Source organism: Zosterops lateralis, assembly GCF_965231275.1.
Source record: "Zosterops lateralis genome assembly, chromosome: 6".
NCBI lineage: Eukaryota > Metazoa > Chordata > Aves > Passeriformes > Zosteropidae > Zosterops > Zosterops lateralis.
In genome coordinates, this window is record NC_139761.1 from 15,744,025 (window position 1) to 15,763,163 (window position 19,139).

At 39.0% G+C, this 19,139-nt stretch overlaps 1 protein-coding gene across 2 annotated transcripts; it reads right to left on the reverse strand.

The window, feature by feature from the left end:
* Positions 1-2,430: 2,430 nt before the first annotated feature.
* GOLGA5 (golgin A5) lies at positions 2,431-18,662 on the reverse strand. 2 transcript variants are annotated; one of them, XM_083863500.1, is made up of 13 exons: positions 18,585-18,662; positions 17,399-18,014; positions 14,845-15,066; positions 13,620-13,839; positions 12,946-13,069; positions 11,914-12,117; positions 10,623-10,793; positions 9,981-10,109; positions 7,957-8,055; positions 6,714-6,939; positions 5,613-5,718; positions 4,629-4,692; positions 2,431-3,810 (listed from the first exon to the last, which is right to left on the reverse strand). In XM_083863500.1, exons 2-13 carry the CDS (start codon positions 17,961-17,963, stop codon positions 3,730-3,732), a joined length of 2,211 nt encoding a protein of 736 aa, XP_083719626.1. In that variant the 5' UTR covers positions 17,964-18,014; positions 18,585-18,662; the 3' UTR covers positions 2,431-3,729. The 2 variants fall into 2 exon arrangements, with proteins under 2 accessions (XP_083719626.1, XP_083719627.1); XM_083863501.1 differs by lacking the exon at positions 18,585-18,662 and adding an exon at positions 18,418-18,508.
* Between the last annotated feature and the right edge of the window lie 477 nt (positions 18,663-19,139).

Genomic DNA, 19,139 nt, shown 5'->3' on the forward strand with positions numbered 1-19,139 from the left:
ACAGTTCTTTGAACCAATCTTCAGATTCTTGTTTCCCTTGTCCGATCAAGCTGTTCATGCTCCAAAGGGCAGCATGGATGTTTGGAGCTTTCGAGATCAGGTTCATGCAACATTATTAATCTGTCACAATTTCTGGTTTGCTGACATCTGTCTGCCTGTTTCCAAGTCAAGGCTTTCACACTCAAGCTGTAGGGCAGGAAGATAACGTAAAAATGAAAGCACATGAAATTCTGATGACTTCTTTGTTCTATTCTTCCAGTTTCATAGCTAAATATCTAGCAATACATTAATGTCAAATCTTATAATCAGGGTGCAGTCAGTCAGCAAAGAAAGCCATTCTCTCTGGTGAAGCAATATGTCTCTCATCTATGTTGATGAGAAATTAGAAGATTAATTACTGTCCACTTCTGATTTGCCCCTTGTTAATGTTATCTGCAATCAAGCAATAAAGTCAAGACCCTTCCGTTGCACAGGGTCTTAATATACATGTGGCTGACCTGGCACAGCAAATAAAGCCTAGATCAGGTATCAGCAAATCAAAGTGGCAAAGAAGAGTTTGGTGTCAGGTGAGGGCTTGTGAGGGTACACACGGAGCCCTCTTTCGCAGAAACCCAAATCTGTCTCCAAGTACATCTGCCTAATTGAACATGTACCAAGATGAGCAGAGTCTGAAACAAGCAGGCCTTTTCTAGGCTGTAGAGTATCAGGGAAAGAGTGGTTTTGCTCTCATTACCCATCCCCTCCTCCCTTTGCAGCTCCTCCACCTGAGCAGCTCCCACCCTCCCCTCAGTCTGTTGCCAGCCGCTTTCCTGCACCGCTGCCAGCCTGGAGGGGACAGCTCGTCCCACCTCCCTCTGAAGGGCGGCACAGGGCACTCTGTCCTTCTGACCACAGCCTGGAAACTGGGCCCTAATAGGGAGGGGGCAAACAAACAGTGCAGGGCTCCCTGTTACTCATTTTTCATCAGTTTCAACTCTGTCATGTGTGCTTGGTACCTGGAGCAGTTTCAAGGAGGGAGGGAGAAAAGAAGGCACGAAGGCAGGAAGGAAGGAAGACCAGCCTTTTTAATCACAAAATAGCCCGTTGTGCTCTCAAGGCAGTGAGATAGAGCAGCTGGGAAATAACATTCCTGTTTTCTCTGAGTTATGACAGCCATTTATTTCTGGTGCTAGGCTACAGAGTGAGGAAAGACAGGGTCAGCATTTGCAAAATATTTTCAAACCCCTAAAGTGATATTCTGGGCTCTGAAGTGGGAGTAGTTTACCTGCCCAGTAGTTTGATAGTCTCTCAAGAAGAGATCTGGCACTTGGAATACCTTCCCACCACTCAGGAGAGAGGCTACCAGAGTCTTGTTCACTGCAAAGCCATTTGTTCAGCAAGGCAACCTCCCAACAGAAAAGCACCACCATGAGGAGCTGCTTGTCAGAACGGTGTCCTTACGTCACCTTTGACCTGTAGCTGTGGTTAACGCCACAAACCTACACAGACTATACTGGGGGACCAACACCAGCAAATGGAGGCAGGAAGTATATCTCAGCCTTCAACTCAAAACGTGACATTTATCTTCAGAGGGACTCCAACACATGGTGTTGCGTGTTCTTGCACTGCATCTGTGCAGGCAATGAACTGTGGGACAGAAATTCCAGTGTGTTTGAACAAAAGCTTTATGGAGTAGTTATTTCTTGTCTAGCTCTGAAACTGTTTAGCACAGTCCAGAACACAAGGCTGATGCTATTCAAGTGCCCACCATCAGACTTCATCCTCACCACAGGGTCATCACTACAAAAGCTCAAACTGATACTAGAACACAAGAGGTCAGTTCAATAGGCAGAAGTTTGCAGAAATCTTCTAGTGCTTACCCCTGTGAAACTTCTACCATAAAGTCTGGCATACTGAAGAAAAGAATACTAATCTGTGATGAAGGGTTTTGTAACTTCAGTAAGTTTCACCAAAAAGAAAGTATCTGTGCATTCCAAAGTTGTCTAAACAAAAAAAACCAAAAAAACCCCAAACAAAAAACCCAAACAAAACCCACTAACCTCCTCCAAAACCAAACCAAACCAAACAATCCCACAAACCAACCAACCACACACAGGAAAAAAAAAAAAAAAAAAAAAAAAAAGAGAGAGAGAGAGAGAGAAAAGAATGTACAATGGATATAAAGTTAAAAGGCATTTATACCACTGATAATGTTCCCCCCAAAATATCACAATATACTGAAATATCCAAAGATTCGGTGTTTTGGAAGTGTTTCAATGAAAAAACTGGACGTATGTAGAAAACGAGTGGTCCAAGGTCATTTACTTGATCTCCTTCCATACCAATCAGCTCCCCCTGGGGGTCAAAAGTGGTTTTAGCACCAAAATTGAAAAAAACCCAGGCAACAGGAATTAGGCAAAATAAAACAAACGTGATAACGGGCAGACACAACTTAGAATAAATGCTCTCTTTTATTACTCAGTTTATCCAAATATTTCAGTTTTCTCCGCAAGATCTGAACCAGAGCAGCAATACAGTCATTTGTCCACAAATGTTAATTTCCATAGGAGCCAGCGTGACAGACTTCATGCACGGGACCTAATGCTGTCAAGCCACATGAAAACTGAACCACATCCTTAAGAGCAAGAGTGACAAATTGTTTGCTGTCATCTTTTCATTACCCAGCTGTGAGCACCACACAAAAAACTGAGAAATTTCTTAGAGAAAAGAAAGTGACCTTGTGTGATTGTCCATTGATAATTCATAATTACAGAATACCATAATCCAACAACAGAACTCCTAGAGTAGGTTTGGTATTTTGGGTTTTACTATAAATATTTGATGAGGTTTGCTTATTAGTATATTTGGTGAGTGTTTAGACATGAGAAATTCTTAATGTTTTGATAGATTTCATATAGAAATAGTTTTAATTAAGTACCCCAAAGCTTTAGAAAATAAATGTTTCAATAAGATCTAATTAAGACATGTACTAATGAGAGAGGTATAAGAAAATGCAGTTAAAATATACAAATTTCAAGTGCAAAAAGAAACACCGTTACTTCTCAACAGTTTATATCTTCCTTCTCAAAAACCATCTTTCTCTAATAAAGCTAAAATACCAGCTGTTCAATAGGCAGCCCCACTATTCAGTTGGTAGGAAAGATACATCTATTGCACTAGAAGTACAAAGCTAAGAATGCATAATATTTTATTCTTAAACTTATTTACAAAAATATATTGCACCAATCCATTGTCCTTTTTCCAGTTAATGTTAAGAAAAAGCCTATTATGTACAAAGTTAAAAACAGAAGTGCAAAAGCAGACTGAAAGAAACCAGAAAGAAGTTTATTTAAAATGCTAAATACAGTTTATTACCTGACCATAGCCCACATCCAGTATGACCTAAAGTAATTTGTACCAGATATAGCTGCAATTTCAGAAATCCCTGCATTTCTCTGCAGAACAAGCCTTATCTTTCACTCTAACCATGAGAGGGTCTACATAAAATGTAAAGGCTAATCAGAGCTTAGCTTAACAGCTTCATTTCTCCAGGTAAGTGATGCTCTTTTAGGTAAATTGAAAAGTTACGTAGTATTACACACATATTTGAAAGGTAGTGATAAGTCAGGCATGATGGTTTTCATCCTTCTGAAACACCATGAGGAAAAGTCTGCTGATGTTTCAGGACTGATAATTCAAAGGCATTGCCAGTCCACATGACATTGGCACAGCAGATGGTCCTGTCTCAGTCTACCTGCCACTGGGACTGTCATGATGCATTTCTGGGCTGTAGGTAAGGAGAACAATCATAACCCAGAGATGAAGCAATGCCTGGGAAAAGAAAAGAAATAAATTTAGCACTGACAATCACCATCCACAGCAGCAGTAAATAGTTGCTAAAAATATTTTTTTAAAATTCAAGTTATAGTAGTCATGGTCAAGGTTTGAGCTGGAAAGGGGTAACTGCCACTGACTTCCCAGCTCCTATACAACCACCATCAAATTTCCCTTCAGATTGCAGCTTAGGCAGCAGAAGTCTGGGTGTTTTTTACCAAAGCTGCCCTTCCACAGGTCCCTGAAGCTGACAGGCACCTGCCCTCCAGTGGATAAAGGAGGCATTTCACTTCTAGCAATTGACAGCCTGACAGTTTTGCTCGATGTGGGCGAGCACTTTTCCACTATTTTTTTAGGTCTACCAAGAAAAAAATGTCTTGCTACTTTTTCAGCTACTAGAGAAGAGTACTCACTAGCCACTTAAAAAAAAAAACCAAAGTGAAGACTCAAATATTAAAAAATCTCTAAAAAAAGTTATTTTCCTAAATGCAGTACATGCAGGCATGGCAGGTTAACCTTGGCAACTGGTCACTATTATTCCATATTTTACTATTAGAAATCTACTTTCACAGGCCTTTAAATGGTAGTTACAGAAGTTTCTTTAAAACTGCTATACTAACAATTTGTGGGAAAAAACCAAAAACTGCCAAGTAACATGACTCAAAAATGCACTTGTATAAGTATTATTAGACCCACTTTCCAAAAACCCACACTGAGTTGTTAATTATAGCCCTTTGAACATCAGTCTTGCCATTTAAGACATGCTGGCATATAAACTGGCTCTAGAAATCTTGCATTGAAGAAAGCAGACTCACCATGTAAATGATTACAAAGACTCTTGCTATGGGGTATCGCCTCAGAAAGATTCCCAGCCGGATGCTACACAGGTAGTAAGAGAAAACAAAACACACAGTTCAACACTGAAAAATAAATTCCTGTTCCTCTTATCCCAGTCACCACAAACTCAAATATCATGGCTTTGTCTCTCTCCTGAATTTTTTTCAAATACACACAAGGCTGTGCTGTCTTGAATTTCCCTTCATGTACTCAAAACGTTAAGTGGGGTGAGAAAATTCAGACCATAAAACGTATCCTCCTAATTTTTTCCCAATCACAGACATCCTTTCCCAATGAAGTTCAGGTACCAGGGAGGCACAAAGGACTTTCTATCAAGGTACCTTGGTTTTAAAGAATTAAGAAGTATTACCAAATTTTGTATTCTGTTGGTATTTGTTTCAAGTTCTGTAGCAGATCTTTGCTGTGAACGCTCTCAATTCACTTAACTTCTCAGAAAGGGATCAAAGCAAATTTATTGCTCAATCCAGAATGATTTTCATTTACTAATTCCTCAGATTATCTTCCAAGGTAAACAGCTGCATTGGCTTAGAAGGCAAAATCTTGTCTTCATCAGGACAGAAAAAGCACAGATGATACTCCCCCACTAATACATTCTTACAGTGTTTATCACAGACAGTCAAAACTTCTGAAAGTAAAAAATGTAGAAGATGGTAATGAAAAGTTGGATTTTTCATAATTTTGGGAACCTCTTGTGTCAAAATCTGTAAGAGCTTTGTTTAAATAATTGACAATAATTTGCAAAAGCACATTAACAAAAAGATACTAATATCACAAGAAAGCACAAGCGAAGTGGGTCAATACTTACTATTTTATACCATACTTTAGCAGCATTATTTTAAGCTTTTCCCTTCATAAAAGGGAATAATACACATCAAGATGTGTCACTTGAAAACTGTACAAGGAAGACAATTCCAATTTGTATTCCCTCAGGACACTCTTACCTAAACTGATCTATAGTACTGGCAGCTTTGCGGACTCTCCCGTACATTCCTGCCACGCTGGTGTCCGTGTCACTGAACAGGACAGGAACACTGCGCAGACGAGCACCTGTTTGATGGGGGAAAGTGCAAAAATTAGACAACTTCTTGTTTAAATATAACAAATTGACACTATATAATGAATATATATTAAAATAATATAAAAATAGTGATCAGTATGATTGCAGTGTCATCAATTCTTGATAAACGTACAGTCAAGATGAACTTTTTTCAACTCAGTATATTTTTAAAATGTATTGATTTACTAAATGGATATCTTGATATTCAATTCCATCATGTCACAATAACTATTATTAGGTGTATAAAATGATGGGCTTGATACTGGAAGTTGCTCAAATTTTTTTTACTCTCATACAATGAAACTGATTAGAATTTCCAACACTACCTTGTACATTCAACAATTTTTTACTTTATTTACTTTTTTTACTATGTATCAATTTTACTTAAAAAATATAATGTTACTTTTGTGTAACTAAACTTCAGCTTTCTGAATTTACTTACAGACAACTCCTGCTTTGATAAGCAGAGAAAGTCTGGACTGTTGTTTCACACCTCTTGGTGATAGTCCCTTGTTGTTAAAGTTACTTAACATATATACAAAATGACAAACTTTGACAGTGAAAAGTAACATCTCAACACCATGGATCAAGTGCTGAGGTTGCCCCAGAGACACAAGACTGACAAACCAACTGCATCAGAACCACTGTATTTTAAGCTACTTTTCAAGAAAAACAGAAAGCAAGGAAGAAATGAATTTCAACCAGATCAATTCTCAAAAGGAAGTACTCCATTCTTACTCTCCTCCCAAACTCTTTTTGCAAGAGAATACTTAAATTCTGTTTCTAATACTGAGTTTAAATCTCAAAATACAAGTTTATTTGCACCTGTGACAGAATTGTTCCAATAGTGCCATAGTATTAAGAATTAAAGACTAAATTTGCTTTATTAATTTTAAACTCAGACTTTCAGGGAAAGGCATTAGGAAACAAAAAAGCCTGGACTGCAGAAAAGAAAAGAGTTTGAAGAATTGCACTTCCTATTTACCTTCAGCACCATCAATGCCTGCCATGTTAATGGAAGGTCCATTAGCACTTGTGCCTTGAAAGGCCTTCAGCTGCTGCTCGAGCCGTTCCAGTTGGTACACAAGGGAGTTTTTCTCTGTGCTCAGGCTCTCTAACATGGTTTGCTTCTGAATTAGTGTTTCTGTCAGCTGATGAAGCCGGTTTTCTAATTCTGTCTGACTACTACTGCTTAGAGTCTTGTTTGTGAGCTAAAAAAAGCAAAGAAAAAAAAAATCATTCTAAATTCAAACTCTGACCAATTGACACATTAAAAAGCTCTATAACCTAGGCCTTCAAAAACCAAGTGACTCCACTGCCGAATTTCTACAGGATAATGCCATCAAAACTATCATCAGTGAGTGCAATAGAGGAAACAATTTCAACAGTTGTTAACTGTTTACTTTACACAAAAAACTCTATGTTAAAATGTATCTTTCTGTTTTCCACTAATAATCATATGGTAGTTTCTGTATAAGCCTAAATTTGATCACAACATCGATGCTATGCCTCAGAGGCAAGTTTAAACAGCAATCAATAGCAAGCTAATCCAGCCTGGCTACCATACTTTCAACTTAATATGTAAAAATGTAACTAACAGAATGAGCCCTATGCCTTCATGCCGCCCAAAGGAGACTGTGGGAGCTCACAAGTATGAGGAAGTTCCAAAAGGAATTAGACTGATAAAAGACAAACACTAACAACCCTAATTCAACTGCTGACATTGAGCAGGTACACAGGAGTGAAGAAAGTGGCCAGGCTCATGTTGGCCCCTACTGCCACTGGCCAAGATAAACCGTTGGCCAGAGAGATCACTGAGTCTGCAAGATATAACTTAGGTTCTTTGAAAAGTTACAAGGATCTTGGCAGAAGTCATAATGACCTAATCAAACTCCAGTGAGTTTTTTTATGTTTGCAAAGAGAAGAAGGTTTATCCAATACTCCCCACCAGGTCTAGTTGGGACAGTGGTTGATTCCCCCCCCCCCCCCCCCCGCCTTTTATATAAAAGCACATACAACTATAAAATAAGATCTTTACATGGTTCCCTTCTTGTATTCCCTACTCTAAAAACTCTACTCTTTACTGAATACAAGTACACTGTATGTCACTAGTAGAATGCTTACAGGATTTTTCAGGATAGTTTAGTCAAATGAGTAGTTCCTATCACTGTTTTCATAACTGAAGGTGATAAAATTATTTACACACCTGATAAAAATTCTATACACACCTGATTTCTGAGCTTCTGAATTTCTTCCTCTCTGTCTTTTATTCTGCTTTGCAAAGTATTCTTTGTTCGATACAATTCTTCTTCTGTATAATGGAGTTCCTATAAAATTTATCACAATTACACATAAAAGATTTTATAATATAAGTATTGTATTTTGAAAGACAAACTCTATTTATCTAGAGTTTCACAACAGAACACAAGAAAGCAATATGCTGCAATCAAATACAAACTGAAATATTATCTTAGTTACATGTCTTGCTAGAATTAGGGGTATGGGGATAGAGACAGCTGAGTATCAAGACACAACCTACAAGGCCAATTAAATTCTTTTGTGAAGGCTCAATCCAGACTAGTTTACTAGGAGTCACACAATTTCATTGGGACCACAATTTTATCTTCCTTACTCTTTCACCATTTGTTGTAATGCTATCTTAAAACTATGTCAATAATGTAACAATTACAAAATACTTGGAGGGTATGTGTATTCCTAAAACAAACTCATTAATTCAAAATTCCATTCTTTAAACATGTTTGAAAACCATGTTGATGGCATAGCTACCTATAATTCTGTATGACATACATCCTCCTCCAAAGTTTAAGATAAATTAACATAGCAGATGTAAAGGTGAAGGAATATTGGTAAAAAAAATTACTGAAGAGTAAATCTAACTATAAGTTTTGTTACTCTTATGATTTAGTGGCTATTTTAGTTCCCACTTACAGACCTGTCAAGCTTGTGTTTTAAATTAAGACAATCTTCAAATCACTATCACTTCAGCTGCCAGTTGCTACAGAAAACAGATAATCTTGTTCTCCCTTTGAACTATCAGATGCACAAAAAGATAACACCTCCACTTATTTTCCATCTTCAGTTTCAGAAACCTTATGACAATAGTTAAAGCAACTCCCAAAAAGAACTGATCATAATTACATTAAGTATCAACACAAGCAATTATGTTAAAAGCACATGCAAATGGATGTCATCAAAAGGAAGATTTCAGTTTCTGCAACAACTGATGCTTTTTTTAATTCACCTCACTCTTTATATTGACTTAAAGCATATTCCTCAGAAGGGCAGGAGTAACAAAATACAATCTACCATCTGCTTTGACATAATAAACATCAGCTACCCATCGAGAGCAGACCTCGACTTTTGCCTTTTAATTAGTTCAAGCTGCTAGTATCCCATTAAAATGTAATTTAGGAAAGGAGAGATAATCCTGTAAGATAAATTGTTCCTAGCAGATACAGAGAACTCATGCTTTCTTCGTTATTAATTCTCTTTACATGAGCTTTTTTTTACAAGGAAAAATTTTAACAGGGTGCAAAGTATTTATTCAATTCCTACTGCATAGTAAGTTTGTTCACATGAAATACGAGTTTACCATTTTTTCCCTGCTCTCTTTATAGAACAAAACTGCTTAAATCAAGGCAGACGTTTTGTTCAAAAAGATGACACAGTCTGACAGAATTCATTAACATAATTTTATTAGCAATTTTTCTACTAGAGCAGTTTAGAAGTAATGACAATTAGATTCAGAACTAGGAGTAACAAATGGATTAAATAAATTACCTCTAAATTGGTACTACAATGACATTATTTTACAAGCTACAACTTATGAATTAATTGAGCACAGGAAGTTTCACAGTAGCCACTTCCAGTATTAGGGATTTTTGATAGAAAAATATTACACCTGTTACTATATCCCTGTTGTTTGATTGTTTCCCTGCTGAAAAAAATTCAAGATCCTGACCAATTCTGTGCACTCCCTTAGGTCCTGTTTATTGAGCAGGATCTCTGTTCATCAGCAGTATCCAGAAGGCCCTGACCATTGCTTAGTCCTGGCTGCACTTTCCTTGACCTAGTGACATTCACTAAGCTTTTGAGGAATTCTCTGGAGTACTAGACAAAAATTTAATCAAACACTGCCTAAGTATCTAGGTATTTTCTTATTAAGCCAAATGCTTTGCTGATGGCACCACATGGGGCCAAAAAACAGATGCAGCTTTCAAGAATTCCTTACCTGTTTTTGCCGTTCTAGTTCAGCTTCTGCCTCTTGCTTGGCCATTTTATGTGCTGATATCTGCTCTTGCAGGTCCTGAAGCTGCTCTCTCACTGACTCAGCTTCGCTTACCTGCTGCGTCTCCATATCCTGAAATAAACACAAATATAACGATTTCATTAACATTCAAACTTTACTGCAAATCCATCACAGGTAACAGCAAAAGAAATAGTATATGCAATATTTCTTCAAAGGAAAAGGAAAGAGTGGGTGTATTTTATACAGAATATTTTTAGTAACACAGCAATAAAAAAATGCATTTTGTGAGCATGAAAAGCTTCTGCTTCCTCCTTTCTACTGTCTACAGGCTAAAACTGTATAAAATGGACTTGCATGCAGCTGCTGTGTTGAGCCCATTATACCAGCAGATGACTTGGATTACAGTGCTTCAAGGATTAGTAGCTCTTGCAGAGAATATAGGCAATGGCTAGAGAAATCACTATGATTGTTAGGAAAGAAATGCTTCCCTCAAAAGGAGTAAATAGTAGCAAGGAAAGAGAGAAGTAAGGTAACAAATACTAGAAACAACAGACCCAAAGTGTACAAGAGAACAGTCCTCTGTCATAGCTAACTGCAAATACAGGTGTACACAGGCACAGTTACCTGCAGCTCTGTTCTCATCTGTTGTATTTGCCCCATTAGTTTTTGTATTTCTTCTCTCTGAGTGTCTCGCTCATGTCTCAGTTCCTCCAGTTCCACTGTGCTTGCTGTATTGCTGTCCAGGCCTTCAATACCAGAGCCTTCTTTTAAGCTGTTTATCAACTTTTCTTTAGACTGAAAAAATAAGTCAACACATTACTTATAGCAGTATTGGAGAAGTGCTCAACTAGAATATGCTATAATGGCTGGTTTATCTGTTCTTTTATCCAATAATGACCCAAGACATTTGAAAATTAAAATGCTTCCATATTGATATTTTTTCTGAATTCCTGTATGCCATAAGACTAATTTTACTGAAAGCCTGTGTTATCTGTGGAAGATTACAGCTTTGTTCTTTACAAGTGCCTGGAATGATAAGCTTGTCATGGATAACAATTTTGGCCATCTCAGTACTGAAACAGACAAGATGCACACCAACAGACACTATAGACAAAACTGACCCTCTTTTTCTCCTGCAAACAAAATCAAGAACCAAATACAGCGATGACTCTTCCAGGAAAGAGGATAAACCATTTTATTTAGAGTCAGCCTAGTGTTACCTCGACATTGACTTGTGATTTTAGGCTTTTCATATTTACCAAGATGATTTAAAACCTGTCCTTGAACACTTCACTAAATTAACTATTCTAAAAAGAGATCTCTATCTTCAACACCTTGCTAACATTTATAAACAAGACTCAAACCAACCACATCTGGACATGGTATCTTTGACAATTTATATAGTACAGAAGTCACCCCAAAATACCTGATTTTATATACCACTGCTCATATGACATTAATCACAAGCCACCTTTCAGGACACGGAAAAATATTCTCTGGTTACTTGTTAAATATCCATTCTATGCTATGCTTCAGCCTCAAGCTGAACAGAGCAGTATTCTTGAATCAAGAATACCGGATATGGAACAAATTGTAGGTTTCATCTACTAAACTATCTTGGACTCTTGGATGTGGAACATACTGACAGATTATGGACAATAAATGCAATGGTTCACTTGGACTTTTTTTCAGGTTCAGGATCCAAACTACCATTTCCATTCTATAACTTCATCTATAAAGTTAAGTTCACAAAAGGCAGACTGGTAGCTGTTCTATATATGTATCATTATAGATATGCCTCAGAACACATTATAGGTCATGTGAAAAAAAATACCACAAGTTAGATTATCTGAAGCACAACACCTTAAATCAGTTAAAGCATACAAACCACACAGTATTTCTTCACAATGCTTACTTGGAGAATGCGAGTAGCTTTCTGTTTATAGTCTGTCAGTTCCTGTTTTGCAGATTCTAGGTGGCTTTTAGTTACTTTGACTTGCTGCTGAAGCTCATCAGCTCGCCTCTTTTCATCTAAATACTTCCTCTCTGCTGCAGTTATCCCTTCTGCCAGGTTCTGACGTTCTGCTTCCACTTTACTTAGACGAGCCGCAAACTCATTCTATTAGCAATAAAGAAACAATACTTTGTGTTTAAACACAGCCTCAACTTTAACCTAGGAAGGAAAAAAAAAAGTTTAAAAGCAACTACACAGAGCACACCACCTCCTATCTACCACCTCCAACTTAAAGCCACATTATTGCTATGTGGAAAGAAACTTTGCTTGCTTAAGCAAGTGGTAAATAATCCGAGTAAGAAGATGCTTTCCTTTCCCTCACCACCAATAGTGAGGGAATAACAATCTTCCTATTATCCACATTTATTTAGCAAACTAAAAGAAAGCTTGCTCCTCAAAAAATATTATCAAATGTAGTATGACATATTTTGAAGTACTGTAAAAAAACCCAAAACAGACACTGATAAAGATTTTCAGAGATGCTAGTATATATAACAAAGGCCAAATTAAATGTAGAAAAACATTCTCTATCAATAACGTACTCACATCTTTACCACAGAAGTGATCCTTCATCTTAGGATCTCACAGTAAAACTGTGTAACAATATGTTGTGTAATGACACACCATGGAAAACTAAACTGATTACTGATTTACTTTTAAAACATGCATTAACATTAAAGTTAACATGAAAAAAACCCAATAAAAACTGTCAACATTAATCCTCAAAAACTTTTACTCATGAAGCTTTTGAAATAACATACAAGAAATAAATTAGCATCTCAAGGGAATTTAGTGCAGCAGACAGCACATCCTTCCAAGCAATTAGTACCCTGAACAGGAACTGAAGTCAAAGGGAAGAGAGGGCACATGGAACCTCATGGATCTGACCTCAAAAGCAGAGTCTTAAAGTCTTCCTTACTGTTCATGTCTAACCTGCATTTGTTTGTAACTTTCTTGCTCTCGCTTGAGTGCAGAGTCTGCATCACGCAGCCTCTCTTGAAGAGTTTGAAGGGCTTGATTTTGTAAACTGCTTCCTTCACTGTGGTCTTGTATTATCCTGAAATAGAGACAAACATTAATTGGAAAAGAAACAAGCCAGTGTGATTTTTTGTGTAGAAATATAACCTCCTGACTTCCAGACCAGCTTTGAAAATTTGCCCAGTAGATTACTGCATATGGACTACAGGTGTGAGGCCTGCAGTTAATGACTCACACTTCTCCTCCCTGGCCTATATTCTGGAGTATCCACATCCTAGCACTGAGGTAAGTTCAGAAAAATCTTTTAATTTGTGCATAAGCAAGTCTATTTTCCAAGATAAAAAAAAAATTATTGGGATCTTTAGCTTCAGGCCTCTGACACAAACATAAATACTTTACACAAAATAGATTTCAATAATCAGATGCCAACTGATGGAGTATTTAATACTCACTTGTCCTGTTCCCACTGTCAACTATGATAGAGCAGTTTCAGTGCAAACTTTAATCCTTGTATTTCAAATCTTTCCTCATTATTTATTTTTTATTCTTGAAGACACTAAATTATCTGTCTCAACTTTTTCAAACTTACTACTATTTACAGAATTCCAAAGTAAGAAATGATGAAGTACCGCGATTTTTCACTCTGCAGTGCTTCCAAAGCTTCTGTCCGAGCACTTAAGAGCTGATCAGCCTCTTGCAACCGCACTTTGAGCACAGCCAGCTGTGAATCTTTGGCACCAACAGCTTCTGTCAGATCATCCACTCGAGCCTGAAGCTCTCTAACCACCCTGTCACTCTTTGAATGGTCAGCATTCCACTTCTCCACCTTCTCCCGGGATTTGTTCAGTTCTACAAAGTAAGAGGTTTCTTTGAAGTTTACGAAAGTAGATATTGCAAGGCCTTGTAAGTAGTCAAGATGCACCTATCTCATTTCTTAAAGAAAAAAATTAAATACAACCAAGTTGAAATAAAACTGAAAATTTATGAGCTACCAGGAAGTAAAAAATGCCAGATTGGATGTCAAAGCACAACCCAGAAAATTTTGGAGGTGATCTCAAAACAGACATTTCTTTGAGTCACACTGCAGATGACAGATTTCACCCATCCCATTCCCTGCTATGGCCTACTGTCAAATATCCCAGTGCCAAGAGAAATGTTTACATAAAGCATCTAGTTTAATTCTAGTTTGAGTTTATTGTCACAATAAAAACAATAGAAAATACACCAGTCATGAATAAAGCCTGAATACTTAGAAGCTTCTGTTTTTAATCTAACATCACACTTTAAATTTCAATGGATATTAAAGTTACCTGTTTATGCAGTGACTGTGAAAAAAATGTGGTACCTCAATTTTATCCCTAAAAGCAGGAGTTTGCTCTGTTTTATTGTTTTATTGGTACTCACATTTTTTACATTTGTCATTTCACTTGGGTTTGAAAAAGCCAGTGATGTCATATTAAAAATATTAATTTTATGTTTTTACTGTCAGTTTCTAGGCATCAGAGACTATAGTCTACTACAGCCAGAAAGTAGTCAGTTTGAAGTATTCAAAGGAATTTGCTCATTTAAAAATAAGTGTTTTCCAAAAGCCATTAAAATGCAAGAAAAGTAATTTAAACATGATATTTGCTCCCAGTGTTTTACTAAGATACAAGCTTTGTAATTAACTTGAACACATCATTTTAATCAATGTTTGTTTTATCTTTGTAGCTGAACAAGCCTTTTAATTTCTCCCATCTCATTACAGGGGAAGTCATACATTGTCATAAATGTACCTGAAGAGCTTTTATTATAAGTACATAGAGCATTGCTTCCTAGTTCACTAACATTTCACTAATGTTATAGCTGAAGTACCTTCTTGTGTTTCTTTGGCCCTCTGTATTAATGAAGCCACTTCTTGATTTAAAGACTGAACTTCATTTCGCAGCAGCTGGTTCTCCAGGCGGAGATTGGAGAGCTCATGTGATTTGGAATCGTCATTGGCTGAAAGGCTGGGGCTGGTCACTGCACTCAGTGATGAATCCTTCAGGCCATTCCCTTGTGCTCCCAGGCCAGAGTCTGAACTGTCTGGAGTTCCTGTACAGAGAGATGTGACTTAGAACAAATGTATGTATTTGTTAACTGCCTTTCTAGAAACGGTAGTTTCACGTTCTACATCAATGGTTAAGGAACAACAATGATAATAAATCAAAATAGTTTATGCTGAAATGAAATACGGAGCTCCTTCTCACAAGGGGTTGCACAATACAGGACTATTTACATAAAGTATGCAGTGTTCTTGTTCATACTGCAAGACAAGACATAGAAGTTATAAAATTTCTTATTATATAAATAGCAACTGTAGGATTTCAATACACTAGATATACATAGCAACTAAGTGCAGGAATTTTTTGTACAAACTCATTTTGGGTTTCCATTCAGATTCTGCAAATGCCAATTTTATTTTAAAAGACAGAACAATAAAAACTTCTAGTGGTACTCTGAACAACAGTCCCCTGGAGGGAAGGAGGAACCAACAGCCTTTTCCCATCATGCACACACACTGTATCTTTGATTAACGCTGTGAAACCTACAAATCCACTGCAAGAGTCTTGATTCCACCATGCAGATAGTTGGAAGCTTTGCAGCAATGTTAAGATAAAATGACACAGCAAGCAATGAACAAACAAGCAGGCAATCCAAACATATTACTGCTGAATTTAGAATGTCTCAGGGGAATAACTGCTGAAAATCCACAGGGCCAGACTGCAACTAATTCTAAGCAAGGCTGCAGTACAATTGTTAAAACATTATTGACTTGCCCTTGTGATCACTAACCAAGCTGCTTCACCTTTCTTCTTACCACTGCAGCAGCCTCTAACACCCTAAGCCCAGGGAACAGGGGCACACTATTAATTCTGAGCAACCACACCCACAACTAGCAGCAGTGACAGGAAGATTCCTTTCACATTTTCTCAAGCCCTTTTCCAATCAAGGCGATCCTAAGAAGTGTCATTATCTTTCCTTCGATTTATTTACAGTTTCTAACTTATGAAATAATTCAGGCTCATTTCTTTGTTCGGAAAAATCAGTAATTAGGCTAATGAAGCAAGAAAGGAACAATTTATAGCACAGATCAGATTATAACCATGGCAATATACAAAGTATAATGTTAATTGGTTTTGTCTATAGCTAATGTATCATAAGCTACTTCAACAGATTCTCTGTTGAATATTTAAATGACACAGATATATCTTTATCACAATCAACTTTAGAAAACAGCATGTTCAAATCCTCTATTGCAACTGCATTCTTTCTTATTTAGCAGCTCCACAATACAAACTCTGCTCAAAAATCTTCAGAAGAAAATTCAACAAGCCACACTGAGCAAAACAAATGTTTCTTAAGCACCAATCAGCAAGGCCATAGAGCCAGGTCTCACTGGCCTCAATAATATCTCACAGGTCTCAATAATATCTGTATTATTTATTATTAGTAGTAAACCTTACTAAAAAGTCATGGACTCGGAAACAGAAAAATATTCACGTTTAGAAATTATTCCTTTTTATGTCTAAAGCTTTTCAGCATACTTAATGTAGTAAGTAAAAAACTGGCATTTACAATACTTAAAGAACTAAACAAATAATAAAGTATTAAGACTACATTACTAATAACAGAACCACTTGTAATTTTCAAAAATAACTAACAGCAAAGTAGCACAGCACCAAGGATGGAGTACAGGCTGGACAGTCTGGTAGAGAACACAAGTTCCTGACCCTTTCCAGCCACATGCTTTTTTGTGTGGTTGACTTGAGCCAAGCCCCAGCTTCTGACTGTCTGGCCTCGAGGCTTATTCAGGCCTCTGGATTTGGGCTGCAGTCATGAACTGCTCCTGGCAAAACCTGAGGCTTTATCCCTCTGGCTCTCTCATGCTCTACACCAGCCTGTCCACATCCAGCTTCCTGCAGGACAAGCCAGTTTGCCAGCTGACCCCTCCTGCATGTTGGAACAAGGAACACCTCACCCCAGGCACTGCACTGGGCAACTGCCAACAACCATCGATCCCTGGGTGAAAGTCACTGCCCTCCCACGTGGCAACAACAGCCAAGGGCCTGAGTGAGCAAAAGCAGCAGCACCTGTGCTTCTACACCGGGACATACGGGGCTGACACAGCTCAGAGAGGTCAGGGTGAGCAGTAGCAACCAGGTAGATCCAGAGCACAAAATTATGCGGTTTGTCAAATTAGCATGGTATCTACTATTACCGCAGTGATGAAAACATGTGAAAGGCCCCTGCTGTACCTCACCCATTTGACATACTACCACCATTAAATGTTTCATGAAGTGACATGGAGTTTCATGCATCACCTAGCCTTATCCTAGACATACTTGGGTTTTAAATATCTTTAGGTTCAATACTATTTAACTACCATTGCCTTGGCTCCTGACGGAATTATCTTCAGCAGTTTTTGCACTCTGTGTACTGGTGGACACAGAACTAATGCTTGAAGTCCGAGAGTGATTCTGAAGAACAGGTGCCTTGCTCTTCTCCTTTTTAGAATCTATCCTTCCATTAGGTTCTTTCTCTGAACTGTTGAGAAAATCAAACAGCAACTCATCATCAGGTTCTGACTTTTTTCTTCTCACAAAATGTGAGGCAGCTCTGGGTGTGGAAGTGTTTTCTGCTGGAGAAGCTGCCTCTGAGGAGGTCCTACGTGCTGTTTTAACATTTGCTGTTCCTGCCAGGATTGTGGCCTTTTGGTGTTTAATATTTTCAGCTGCTGAGGAGATGTAGGCTGCTTTGGATGATGTCTGGTATTTCAGTTCTCCAGTATGCTGGCGGACTTCAGAATATTCATTGGCAGAGTCCAAGTTCTTATTATCATAAACTGCACTGCTTGATGTGTCTTTTTTGCTCAGAGCTGATGCAGCTCCTTGATCAACTCTGTTGAGTAGATCCTCTGCCTTCCCAGCGAGATCAGCAAGCCAAGACATGATGAGTGTCTATTGATGAATGCTGCACAATTAAAATTTCAAGGCCATATACTGTGAAAGACAGAAGGATTACAAATCAGACTGCTGCTGACAAGGCAAGATGTATTGTTTATTAAACAACTGTTGTGTTAAACTATTAGTGCTGTACTTATTATAATACTTCTACCCATTTGTTATTTTGCTGTTTTGGTAACTAATGGAAATACACCAAATCAGTTTCTGAGAAAAACAGACAAAACCTAGGTTTTTAAATCTAGGTTATTAAAATCAGACCACTGCATCAGTATCTGGTATGATCAGTTGCTACAGAGTATCACAAAGAGAAAACAACTATGCCTTAGACGTTTGGCCTGCAAATTCCCAACCTGCCTCAGGCAGATCTCCTCCCTCACAAACTCCGCAGCCCTCTGCCTCTCCCGAGACACCAACACGGCGGACAGGTGCGTTCCCTCACCATGGGCCTGCGACACCAGAGAGGCGGCGTGTGCCTCTACCCAGCCCCCGGGAAGGCGACGTTCAGAGTGGCCGCTGCCCCCCATCCCCAGCACCGCCTGTCCGCCGCCCTCCCCAGGCTCGGCCCCCCTCAGGAGCGGCGGGAGCCTCAGCACGGCCCGGCCTCACCTCCTGCAAGCGCGGGGGACGCCCTAGCCCGGGGGGAGCCGTGAGGGGCCGGCGGTCAGCGCGGGGCCGCGGGCCGGGCCGGGCGCCTCAGCCCCATCGCTTCCGGCAGACGTGGCCGCCTTTCCGGGGCCGCCGCGCGCAGGCGCAGGGAGCACCGCCCCGCCCCCGGACCGCTCAAGCCCCGCCCCAGTACCGATCATGCTCCGCCCCCGGACCGCTCTGGCCCCGCCCCCGCCGCGCTCAGGCCCCGCCCCTCCGCGGGCGAGCGCGCCCCCTGGCGGTGCTTTTAGCAGTGTTTCTGGTGAGACTTGTCAGGAGCCGGGAAAGCCGCAGGATCACAGAATATCTCTGTTGGAAAAGGTCTCAAAGACCAGTGAGCCCAGCTGTTGGGCCAGCAGTGCCAAATCCACCAGTAAAACCACACTGCCATACTTCTGACTGTAATGCCCTCCCTGTCATCTGTGATTCAGTATCTGCAACCCGCAGTACTTGAACCATTTCAAGCTCTATGGCTGTTTTCTCTCTTCTTTAAATGCTTATTCTTAGTAAGGACAG

Coding starts and splice junctions, on each gene's coding strand:
- GOLGA5 (XM_083863500.1), bottom strand. CDS start 17,963: ATGTCTTGGCTTGCTGATCTCGCTGGGAAGGCAGAGGATCTACTCAAC. Junction 13,840..14,844: donor GGCCAAAGAAACACAAGAAG/GTACTTCAGCTA, acceptor CTTACTTTGTAG/AACTGAACAAATCCCGGGAG. Junction 6,940..7,956: donor TTCAGAAGCTCAGAAATCAG/GTGTGTATAGAA, acceptor TGCTTTTTTTAG/CTCACAAACAAGACTCTAAG.